Genomic DNA, 13,205 nt, shown 5'->3' with positions numbered 1-13,205 from the left:
GTAGCGTATGTGACTAAAGTAAACTTGAGGTTATATTTAATGCCTAAAGAAAAGGGACACAGGACACACAGCATTTTTCAAGTCATTTAATTTCAACAACTAAGTTTCCATAATTTGCTTATATTCTAAACTAAGTTCATAGTCCTAACAAAGAAGTATAAATCTACGCTTCAAAGTGACAAAATAGTTATATAAATATGAATTAAATATTGAGCAGACTTGTATTTTTTTTACCCTAAAAAGTCAATAAAATCAAAAATGTGTGGTACAGGTATATGCTTTTTAATACACAATAGCTAATCTAGCAGTCGTTTCCTCTCAGGCGGAGGAAACGCTCGCTGGTAATGTACAGAGACCCGACTGAACTTTCATTACAATATTTACAGAGCGGAGATAGAAACATATGACACATAACGGGGGGGGGGGGGGGGGCCGTGATCGAGGCCATGATGACGTAAGGAGTGTGCGTCTAAGTGCCGTAGGAGATGGAGCGGGATCGTCTGGGAAGATCGTCACGCGGTGATTTTAACCGAAGTCGTCACGGTTACAAGTATAGGCTACCGTGGTGCATGAACAAAACATTACCGTACTACAGTAGGTAAAATCAAAACCATTACAATTCACACAAAGAAATAAATTAATGAAATGCTAGGTGGCAACTTGTCAAGACGGGTGTTTCATTTTTAGGCTGTGTTCGTGTATTCAATCCGATCGTGTCATTGTACTCAATACAATGTTAAGACGTGAAACTAATTAAAATATGCATTAAAAATGTATATTTCTTGATATGCTTTCTAAGATGTCAGCATATTGCTTTAGTATATTAGGACCTGCAAACCAGCTTGAGGTGATCCGTCAAACAGTCCAACCAACTCACTCACTGTCAGTTAGAGATATGCATTGGGGGGGGGGGCACATCCACACCCCCCCAAAGCAGTATTATCTCGATGAATGGCTTGGCTGTGTTATTACCGGGACGTCGTTTGCTGAAGAGCCCCTTAGGCTATACAAGTTCCTCCGCTAGTGTGCAAAGAAAACTTTGAAAAGAAAAACGGCAAATTTCAGTGAAAGGATCAGGCCATGGCGAAAAACAAGTCAAACTATATAAGACCAAAAAAAACATTAAGGTTTATGGATTCTCATCAACGTCATACAAATTGATTACTTTCAAAGTTTGCATGATTACAGTGTATTCTCTAGAAGTCGCATTGAGGCATTTAAATATCAGTTGTGGCAAGCGTTTTGATGAGGTATTTCACATATCTGGCCAGTTGCAGACATACTTCTATCATATTCATATGAAAAAAAGATAAGGCATGAACAAAGAAAAGCATATAGTGTTGAAATGACAGAAGGCCCTATTGTTGTTGTTGTTCTCTAATCCATTCGGGTTTCCTTGATTGATTTGACCAGAAGGAGTAACTGCTGACACCACAACAGGCACTAGGAATTAACCCTTTCACTGCCGCACTACCAAAACGGTTAACCCTTTCACTGTGACAATTCCCCAAGGGAATTGACAATTCCCTTTCACTGCCACACAACAGCCGGTTACCCCTTTCACTGCCACACGACAGGTTGCAGTCGGTTGTGTGATAGTAAAGGGTTAACCTTCTGTCATGTGGCAGTGAAAGGGTTCATTGGCATGCGTCTTCCACCAGAACCTGACCAAGAAGAAGCCTATTTTTAAGTATGTATTAAGTATTGGGCAAGCTAGATTTTGATCAAATTGACTTGTTTACATTTACTACATACATCTGAGATGTACAAATGCGGTGCTAAAGGCCAATTATGAGTAATTAATTACACAACATAACGTTTGTTTACCTAAACGTTTATATAATTTGTGCCGACTAAAACAGGATGGTCGCATCTAGTGATTTAGTAAAAACTAAAAAATTTACCCATAATTACAGTAAAAAAAAATGTCACTAACCCAATACCTTTGCCAATGACTTGTATATAGATATTCAAACTGGTTGTGGTGGAGCAGTTTTAACAAGTTGGAAACGTGACAAAATATCACTGAACAACAAAACGGTATCTGCAACAAAGAATCGTCAAATTAACACCGTGCTTGGTCTACAGCATACCAATTACAGAGAGGAAAGAGGCCTGTTGAAACTGTGCAGGGTTAATCGCTACACGCCGGACTTAAAATTCTTAGGCACTGGCACTTGAGCATTGTTTTTCAAATGGTTTGACGGGGATCACAAGTCAAGAGCATGCAACACAGTGGAGTGGCAACAAAATGTTATCAACAGCGTTTTAAGAGGGATAACGGACATAAAAGGCGATGACTCTTACGTGAGCAAAGAAAGACAAATGGCGTGAAATGGCACAGGTGAAAAAAAAAATAAAAAGATCATGCCCGGTTCAGACACGGATATAATATCTACAATGTTTTCCACGTCAGGTGTTTTCCTTTTGAAGGCGTACCCTGAGTGCTTGTCAATACCGTCATCCTTGGCTAATTAATTCCTACCTGTAGTTTTTACTAAATGAATATTGTGGAATTACTGATCGATGGATTTCCTTAAAGGCTACATAAGTCTTAGAAGACACAATGCTTTTTCCTTTTTTTTTTTAACAAGTTAACATTCATAAAAACTGCTTTTCTATTAAAATATACACAGAAAATTAAAATTAACAGAACAGGAATAAGTTATTAAATACATCCATTTTTAGCATACAATGCCACCCAAAATGTGAACTCGATTATTATTTGCCGTACAACCATTTACTTGGTTACATAATTCCGGTATAATTCAGCCGTCGAGTTTGGATACCACCCCCCCCGCAAGAGGAATTTTCGACAGAACGCCGACCGGGCTCGTCCCGTGTGAAATCACGTCAAAATAAACCGACGTGTCCTCGCTCACTTGTGGCAACGCTCGAGGAAAAAGGATTCGGAGATAAATATACAGCCTGTACATTTGTAAGGAACTTACAGAGGCACTGAACACAATTTATACATGGCAAGAAAGGAAAGATCACCATCGTCAACAGTACTGTCATAAAAAGAAAGAAATGAAAGTATTCAACCGTTCGCACGTGGACCTGGACTAATGCAGTTCTCCGTTCACTTTGGTTGATTGATTGGTTTGCGGAGGAAAGACTCTTGTCTGAACTTCTTAATGTTCATCAATGCGAGGTTCTGTAATCTTGTGCACTCCGTGGAAAACATTCAAACCTAATAAAAAGGTGTTCCAACAGATCATTGACCCGTCGGGTGACTTTCCCCCCCCCCATTTACAGTGTTCGATTCCGTGTCGAATCCGTTGCAGAGGTAAGATTGGAAGTCGATAAAATGTGCGTGTCTTCATCGTCGAGATTACCGTCGGGACTCGTCTGGAGGGGTGGGGCACTTTTCTTCCAGGATATATATAGGTTTGTGAAAAATATCTTGTTTTACAATTACCGATAAAAAGGATAAATAATATATATATCTTAAAAAAAAAAACATAAATTCTGTGATATAAGCGTCCCCCTTCAGAGGAAAGAGCCCATGTCCAGGTCCATGAAGGTGTTGGCGTCCATGCTGAAGGAGGAGGAGTCGTAGGCCCCGGCGTTCTGGTGCATCTTCTGGTGGTGCCGCAGGTTGGACTTGCTGGAGAAGCTCTTGTCGCACAGCAGGCAGCCGAAGGGCTTCTCCTTGGTGTGGATCCGGCGGTGGCAGATGAGCTGCGTCGACACGCGGAACGCCTTGCCGCACTCCAGGCACTGGTAGCGCTTGGGCTCCGTGTGGATGCGCCGGTGGTTCTTCAGCGCCATCAGGTTGGTGAACTCCTTCTGGCACACGGCGCAGTAGAAGGAGCCCGTCTTGTGGCTGTTCTTGTGGTTGAGCAGCGAGCCGGCGTGCCGGTAGGCGCGCCCGCAGTGCTCGCAGACGTGGCTTTTGTCCTCCCCTCCCGCGCCGCCCTCGCCCAGGGGGTCCGCCGCTCCGCCGCTGCCGCTCTGGGAGTACGGAGACACCAGCTTGGGGATCCTCTCCAGCCCCGCCGAGCGCTGGTCCGCGCCGGAGTCCCAGCGGAGGCTGCTGTTCGCCGGCCCGGCCAGACCGTGTTGCTGCTGCTGCTGCTGGTGGTGGTGGTAGTGTCCCTGAGCGCCGTGGTGTGCGTCCTGGTGCTGCTGGTAGCTGGCCGCGGTGGGGAAGCTCTGCTGGCACGGGCTGCAGACCACCGGCCGGTCCTTGTGGACCTCCATGTGGCTCTGCAGGTGCGCCAGCAGGCAGAAGGTCTTGCCGCACACGGGGCAGCAGTGGCGCTTCATCTGGGAGTGGATCTGCAGCGTGAGCGGGTCGGGGAAGGTCTGGAGACACAGCGCGCAGTGGTGGAGGCTCTCCGAGTGGCTCTTCTTGTGGTTGAGCAGGGAGCCGGCGTGCCGGTAGGATCGGCCGCACAGGTCACACCTGCAGCGGGGGACACGGTCACATTCAATCCCCCGGTAATCCCCGGTGTCACTGACTGACCCAGATCATTTTCTACCCCCGAGACTTCAATCATTCATCAATAATAATAATAATAATAGGGCAGCTAAGTGGCGCAGTGGGCAAGGCGCTCGCCACTAACGCAGGAGATGCTGGGTTCGAGCCCAGTTCTCGGCGTTGCTTCCGGCTTGGCTGGTCGTTCATACTAATACAATTGGCAGTGTTAGGGGGTGGGAAAGCCGGTGGGTGGGGATCGGACGTTGTGGACAGCGACTCCTACAGGTCGGTTGGTGCGCCTGTAGAGCAGAATCAGGAAGCGACGGGGGCAGCGTGAGCCTCCCACGCGTTACTCCTCGCCGCTGAGAGATTGCGCTGTACAGGTGAAAAGATGCGACGGCTGCCTCCTCGTGTACCGGAGGGGACACGTGATGCAAGGCTTCGTCCACATTGCAGCCGACCAGTGGGAGGCATGGCCTAACAACGTTCGAGACAGGGGAGGGTAGAATTGGATAATACGAAATTGGGATGGGAGAAAATTTGAAAATGGGGAGAAAAAGTAGATAAAAAAAAAATAATTATAATAAATTGGATTTAAAGAGAGAAGCGCCTTTCTCAGACTCAAGGACACTGTACAAAGAGAGAAGCTATATAAAAGAAAGGGTAAAGAAATATGAATATATATGTATAGTAACAGGAAAAAATAAAACAAATCAGATAAAAAAAGGACGCAAGGTGCTGTCCAATTGGACGAAACGGTAACAAGAAAATGAGCAAAAACAACAGGATCTGTGGCTTAAAAGAAAAGTGTCTACTTGATATGGAAATTGTCGATCGAACAAGTGTCGATAAAGATAAGTTACAAATTAGTTATTTTATGCAACAAAACTCGATCGACCTACCTAGAAAGGTTTTCAAAATTGTCCAGAGAAAAAAAAAGGAAAAAGCTGAATTTGACAAACTGAAAAAAGATACTATTGGAATATGTGACTCAAAAGATTTGCATGACATCTTTACCCCATTTTTGCATTTGGTACTTTAATTTGTATATTGTATATTGTATTGTAATATTTTGTACAATTCTTTGTTCTTTTTACTTTTTTACTGTATGAAGCACAATCTCAGAAGGCTCATACAGAACCAAGCATTTCACTGTAACGTACATGTACCTTACACGTGACAAATAAAACAAAAACTTGAACTTGAAAAGATGGAACATGACTTACATACTGAGTTCATTATGGGACAGTAACTCACATGAAGCACTTGTCTCCCCCCTCCGCCCGCTGGACGGCGGCCCGCGCCGCCCCGCCCTGAGCCCGCTGGCAGCGGTGCCTCTTCAGGCCGGACTTGCCGTGGAAGCTCTTGCCGCAGGCCGGGCAGCTAAAGTGGCTCGCCGCGCGACTGTGGGTCTTCTGGTGGTTGTGCAGGATGCTGGCGAGGCGGAAGGCCTTGCCGCACGTGAGGCAGACGTACTTCTTCTTCTGCGTGTGGATGCGCGTGTGGTTGCGCAGCGCCATGGGGTTGGTGAAGGGCTTGGAGCAGAACGTGCAGCTGAAGTGGCCCGTCTTGTGGGTGTTCTTGTGGTTCAGGAGGCTCCCGGCGTGCCGGTAGGTGCGGCTGCAGACGCTGCAGGTGTACGGCCGCTCCTCTTTCTTCATGGACACGCCGGCCCTCCGGGCGCCACCGCCGTTCTTCGATAACAGCGGCCCGGCGCAGACGTGGCCCGCGAGCTGGTCGACGGACGGGAACGCCTGCTTGCACGCCTTGCATTTGAACGCCCGGGTCCTCTGTGCCCTCGCCCGCACCGCGCCCTCCTTCCTGAGGTGCCCGCAGACGTGCGAGGACAGTTGCTTCTTCCCCCTGAAGCCTCGCCCGCAGTTTTGGCACGTGTGCCTCTTGTAGGAGAAATGGGTGCGCAGGTGGTTCTTCATGGCCAGCTGGTTGGAGTAGGTGTTGTTGCAGACGGAGCAGCAGTACTCGCCCGTCTTGTGAGAGTTCATGTGGTTGAACAGGCTGCCCGCGTGGCGGTACGTGCGTCCACACTGGTCGCAGGAGAAGGGTCGAAGGTCGCCCGTGCCCTCCGACTTGACGGCGTTCTTGGCCTTGGCGGTTTTGCCCTGAGGCCGGCGGATGGAGCTGGAGGCCGTCGTCGTCGCCCCCTCCGGCCCGTTCATCTGCATGAGGGCCTTGATCTGGTCGTTGAGCTCCTGGATCTTGGCCTGGTTCTCCTTGTGCCTCCTCAGGTGCGTCAGCAGCTGCTTCTGGATCTTGAAGGCCTTCCCACACTCGTGACACGTGTGCCTGGAGGGGGAGGAGACACGGCGTTAATCCTGTGTTTACAAAGCAAGGAGCCACCGACGGGATGAATGGAGGGTTGATGCCACAACACGTCCGCAGCGCAGACAACGAGACAATGCCTTCTTGTCTCAGAGCAACGTTCAGACATCTTTAATGAGGAGAATATGAGACTATAGGAGTACATTATATATTATAGAATGAGACTATAGGAGTATATTGTATATTATAGAATATGAGACTATGAGTACATTATATATTATAGAATGAGACTATAGGAGTATATTGTATATTATAGAATATGAGACTATGAGTACATTATATATTATAGAATATGAGACTATATATATATCATAGAATATGAGACTATAGGAGTACATTATATATTATAGAATATGAGACTATGAATACATTATAAATTATAGAATGAGACTATAGGAGCACATTATATATTCTAGAATATGAGACTATAGGAGTACATTATGAGACTATAGGAGTACATTATAGAATATGAGACTATAGGAGTACATTATATATTATAGAATATGAGACTATAGTATATTATATTATGATAGAATATGAGACTGAGTATATTATAGAATATGAAAATTATCTTTAACATAGAATATAATCAATGTCATTGTTACCTGCGTTTAATGTGCAAAATGCTAGATCTTGCACACATCACAATTTACTGATCATTCCAACATTTATACATGTTTGAGTATGGCTGGGCTGTTTATTTTTATATTCAGATTTAATAGTATTGCCTTATGTCTTTCCACTATTACCCTGCTCATACCTGTAACCCCCCCCCCATGGTACTATGAATCCCGGATTCCCACTTCTATCCCCAGGCCATCAGGCTGCTAAACGAACAATAAACACTATGCACACAGCACACACACCCGACTCACTTAAACAAACAACACACTGCAGCACCCACTCTCCACACTTTAGATCACACAAACACACTTTATATTTATTGATAAAGGATTTGCACTACAACTCGTACACCTACTGTAAATTGTACCTAAATTGCACCTCATCCCATTTCTGCCTTGCACTATATAGTATTGTACATTAGTACACTGCATAGTATTGTATATTATATGGTAACTCAGTTACGTCTATTCTGCATCGAACATTGTACATATGTCTATACTGAACACTGTGACCTCATTTTTTTTACTTCTAATTTACATGCTATACTATGTTATTTTATTTCATACTTATCTTGTCTTGCACAGTCTCTGGAGCGTAACAGTAAGAAGCATTTTGTATAAACGTTTTCTGTACTTCTGTATGACAACTATTAAAGAAACTTGAAACTTGAACACAAGGGGATGAATAAAGGAATATCTTATGCCCAAAATATCATATGATATTTGTGCGATGACGACGTCTTTTTGATGTCTCTTATCTTGTAATACAATTGCCATGGTCCTATTTCATAAAAAAATAAATCTATTTGATTTAACTTTTTAATACTGGTGCAAGGAATCTTTTTTTTATTATTATTATTATCAACTTAAAAATATACAGTATGTGTATGTATATATATTATATATAAACTAACTTTCTTACTGTCCTATACTACCATGTACTAGTACTACTATACTAATATGTCTTATGCTTATGCACTCAACACTGCAGCACCCAAGTTTCAACACTGTTTGATCATGATACTAAGAGTTGTACCCTTCCTGCTGACTTGTCGTACAGAACTTGTCAGCTAAATGACAAAATGTAAATATACAACAGTATATATATACTGTATATTATTATTTAATACAGTATATATATTATATATATTGACGGTATAGTAAAAATCCATACCTTTGCATGGATCTATGATGGTACACCTTCATATTCGGTACACCTCCCAGCCCTCATCCAGGGGGACTGAAATGTTAGTAGTACGGTCAATAAATTGTGATGCTGAGCAAGAGCAGCGTGTGGGACCTTCCTTCTACAGAGATACCTTCCAACGCAACTTTTTTTTTTTTTTTTTAATAAAAGATACTTTTCTCTAAAGTGGGGCACTGACCTCTTGACGTCGAAGTGGCTCCTCTGGTGGTTCTTCAGGGCCAGCAGGTTGTAGAAGCGCTTCTGGCAGACCAGGCAGCGGAACACCCCGGTCTTGTGGGACTTCTTGTGGTTGAGCAGGGAGCCGGCGTGTCTGTACGTCCGTCCGCACTGGTCGCACTTGTACTGACGATCCCCGTGATCCACGTTCTCCTTCATGCAGGCCGCCGCCTCCTCCTCGCCGCGGGCCACGACCACCGCCTCGTTCACCTTCACCTTCTCCCTGCCGCCCGCCGCCTCCTTCCTCTCCGCCGAGCCGCCGCAGCAGCCGTGGCTCTGCAGGTGCCGGTAGCTGCTGCAGAAGATGCCACAGCCTCCGCAGATGATGCTCTCCGCCTCCTCGTTGCCGCCGGCGCCGCTGTCCGCGAGCGTGTGGTCTACCCGGGCCTTTTTGTGCAAGAGCTGGTGGGCGAGCAGGTCCTGCCTCTTGGCGAAGCTCTCGCCGCACGTGCTGCAGATCATCACCATCTCCCCCGCCTCGTCGTCCTTCTGCTCCTCGTGGGACGACATGGACGAGGGGCCCGAGCTGGCGGGGGTGCCGTGGGCCTGCGTGTGGCCACGGAGGTGGCTCTTCAGAGCCCGCTGGCTGGTGTAGCGGTTCCCGCAGACAGAACACTGGTAGAGTTCTCCGTCATCCTCCTCCTCTTCTTCCTCCTCCTCCTCGACACCTTCGCAGATGCCGTTCAGCGGCCCGCCGCTCATATCTCCCTGGAAACTCTGCTCGCTGAAGTAACTTTGGTCACGGCTCCCGTTCAGACCTTGGAACTCGACGTTATTCCCTGGGTTTCCAATGGCGCACTGACCGTTGCCGTTGTGGAAGTTCATATCGCCGCCGTAGCCGTTGGCGGTGGCCGCGTGCTGCTGCTGTAGCAGCAGGGGGCAGCCGTGAGACTTGATGCCTGCGATATCGGCAAACGTCTCGCCGCAGTCCGCACACATGTGCCTCTGCATCAGGTGCTCGTCGTGAGGTAGGTGCACGGTTCTGTTCCCGGCGAAGTCCTGATCGAACTGCTCGTGGAGCGGCGCTCCGTCGACCGCGGCGGTCTCCCGGTCCAGACCCAGCAAGCTGCCGGTGTCGTCGTCGTCCTCCTGCGAGGAGAGGCAGCCCTGCTGGCTGTCCAGAGTCAGCGGCTCCGAGGACAGCCAGTCCCCGTCGTTGTTGACGTTGAAGGACGACGGCTGGGCCTTGTGGAGGCGCAGATGGCTCTTGAGGGCGGCCAGGTGAGGGTAGCTCTTCCTGCAGATGGAACACTGGTAAATCCCCACCTGGTGGGACCTCTTGTGGTTGATTAGACTCCCGGAATGACGATAGCTTTTGCCACAGACGTTGCATTTGAAGCGACGGTCGCCAGACTCCGTGGCGGAGTCCTCCTCCATCTCGTTCAGATCGTCGATGTCGTCAAGTTCCCCGGCCATGACCGAGGGCTCTCCCTGAGTGTTCACGTTGGACGCCGTTCGATTAGCGGAGCAGTCCGAGTACATGTGACCATTATTCATGATCCTCTCCTGCGCTTTATCAAAATCTCCATGATTATCCATCGACGACGACACAGAGGGAATATTATTCACGGGGGACGCATAAAAATTGGACTCCGGAGAAGCAATACTATTGTCATAAGATACATTACGGTTATCTGGCATCAAGTCATGATGGCCGAAGGACATGGAGGAAGAGTTATGCATCTGGATGTGTTCCTGGAACTCCTTGTCGTTGGGGAAAAGCACTTGACATAAGTGGCAGAAGTTGACTGGCGCCTCTCCGCTCCGAGGGGAGAACTGCTCCGACTGTGCGTCTGCGTACGGGCCGTCCGCCGCGCCGGGGTCCGCCCCGCCCCTCGTCCTGTGGCTTCTCTGGTGGCTGGCGAGGGTGGCCATGTTATTGAACTGCTTGAGACACACCGTGCACTCAAACATCCCCACCTGGTGAGTCTTTTTATGATAGGTGAGGCTTCGATGGTGTATATACGACTTGTCACACAAATCACACTTGTGTGGTCTATTCCCCGCGTCCTCAGAGCCCTCGGCTTCCTCGTTGTAGGAGACTCCCGCCTCGTCCTCCTCGCTGTGGCTATCGTCCGGGGAGACCCCCACGCTGGCCGCAATCTCGTCCACGAGGTCCTGCGATTCGTCGTCGTCGTCGTCTTCATAGTCCGCGCCGGCTCTCCTGAAGGGCACCCCCCTCACTTGCCTGGAGAGATGGACCCTCTCGTGCGTCGCCAGCTGACTGGCCAGACGAAACGACTTCCCACACTCATCGCACGTGTACTTCTTCTGCGACGTGTGGCTCCGCAGGTGACTCTTCAGAGCCAACGCGTTGGAGTTCTCCCGGCCACAGATTTGACACTGGAAGGAGCCAACGTCGTGGGTCTTCCGGTGGTTGGCCAGGCTGCCGGCATGCCTGTAGCCGCGGCCGCACTCATCGCATTTGAACCTACGGTCCTCGTCCTGTTGGTGGTGAGCATCCATGTGCTCCAGCAGGCTGGGCATGTTGGAGTACACGTTGCCGCACTGTTTGCAGGGAAATCCTTTCGTCCTGCCCGGCTCGTGCATAGCCATCGCGAGGAAGCGCTCGAAACAACTCGGCGAGATTCAGCGTATATATATAAACAGCCGGGTGGGAGTGGGGGGGCATTAGATGTAGACCCCTTCGGATAACCAGAGGATCTGGTTCTTTGAGACGAAGTCCGAGGGTAGTCCCAAAAAAGTGACACTGGGGGAGACGTTAATGAGTTCCACACCATTAAGAGATCGACTTGTGTTTAGGAAAGGCTGGGAGATCATGAACGCTGTGGAGGAAAGAAAATTATAGTTAGAGAACAAACGAAGAATTAGCTATTCATATCAGACTTATCTTGTTTTAATTTGTGATGGTTTGCCATTATTACTGAGCCACAAGTAATGAGGACATCATATTTGAACATATTAATACTGCTTGTTTTCCTCTTGCACATACCGTCATTCCACTGCTCGACAACGGATACCAGTGAATTAATGAATACTTTATTTAACAGATTGCAGAATGGGTACAATACAGTACGGCACAATACACACAATTGTTAAGGGGATGCAGACCAGAGAAAGACTTTCGTCTTGTTTACATCAGTGTCCCCCGTTTTCAATTCATAGTGACCAGTCCAAACATCACACCAATAATACAAATAACATCAATCGAAATATCAGTGGAAACACTGATAATCAGCAAACACAAAATCATACCCATGCATGAATTTATTCTCTAAGTAAATCTAGCAACAAGAAAAAAAAGTATCCCCATACATTTCCATCCAACTGACCATTCATGGATTGCTGCTAACAAAACCCACAGCCATAAAAAAAAAACTAAACAAAAAAACTAGCAAGGTTGGGTATAGAGATTTCAGATAAAGTGCAAAGCATACAACATAAACAGTCAAGTGAATCGTGTTACTGTTGCCGATGGCTTAAAAAAACTGATCTTCATCTCCAAGCTTGATCATCTCCATCGCAGCAGTAGCTCAGAGCTACCTCCGATAGCAATGTCAATAAACCGAGAGGAGACCAACGCCTCGCCGCTAGAAACCATCGTCGTCGTTGAAACCAAACCACCCTCTTCGACCGCGTTTCGAAACAAACAAAGTAAACGCACTCGTCCTCACTGTTAAAAAGTTGTTGCTGACTTGCTGAACTATCTGTTTGAATAGTTTGTTTTTACAAAACACAGGGGTGAGCTGGTTAGCTGGGCGCTGCTACCTCGTAGCCTCTCATGCTTAGCTAAACAAACATTGCACCAAAAAGCCAAGAAATCGGTGCAATGGGCACCTATTGGGCGCCTATTGTCGCGTGCTGGATAATAAATACCTTTTGTGGTTTTGATATGGTGAATAATTCATCCCGGTGATATGTTTTCATTCATTACTTAACGGTATTTCTTGATGTTAAAAACAACCCTCCTTTTTCAATTGTCTTTTTTTCCTTCCATCCCCGTTTCAACTTACTTCCTGCTCTTGTTGCTAGGAAACAGGAAATGTGCAGCACTTAAATATGTCCCCCCTCGGTTAACTAGCGAGCTAACTAGCCCCTTTCGTGACTGCTGATGATACAGCCGTCACTTGCTCGACCTAACTAGCCATGGGAACATTCACTCTGAAGCACTGGTTATTTACGAACTGTTCGTTCTACATTTATCACAGAGAAATGTCAAATGTACTCACAGTTGCACGGGGCTTTCACACACAAAACCGGGGTGGTTTGAAAGCTCGGCGTTGCTAATAAACATTTAATTTCTTTTTTATAAACTGGTCAACACTGCTCAAAATGGCATTATTTCCGTATTTGGCTGCCTGGTGCGCCCACAGCGCATGCGCATCATGCACCCAACGCCGGAAATAATGCAGTGTTGACCAGTTTATAAAGA

At 47.1% G+C, this 13,205-nt stretch overlaps 1 protein-coding gene across 1 annotated transcript; it reads right to left on the bottom strand.

The window, feature by feature from the left end:
* Nucleotides 1-71: 71 nt before the first annotated feature.
* Nucleotides 72-11,368, bottom strand: znf646 (zinc finger protein 646; the record flags this gene model as incomplete). Its single annotated transcript, XM_084323714.1, has 3 exons — nt 72-4,411; nt 5,684-6,730; nt 8,775-11,368. 3 exons carry the CDS (start codon nt 11,366-11,368, stop codon nt 3,493-3,495), a joined length of 4,560 nt encoding a protein of 1,519 aa, XP_084179840.1. The 3' UTR covers nt 72-3,492.
* Between the last annotated feature and the right edge of the window lie 1,837 nt (nt 11,369-13,205).

This window comes from Notolepis coatsorum (genome assembly GCF_963971535.1).
Source record: "Notolepis coatsorum genome assembly, chromosome: 10".
NCBI lineage: Eukaryota > Metazoa > Chordata > Actinopteri > Aulopiformes > Paralepididae > Notolepis > Notolepis coatsorum.
This window is presented reverse-complemented; position numbering and strand designations above follow the sequence as displayed.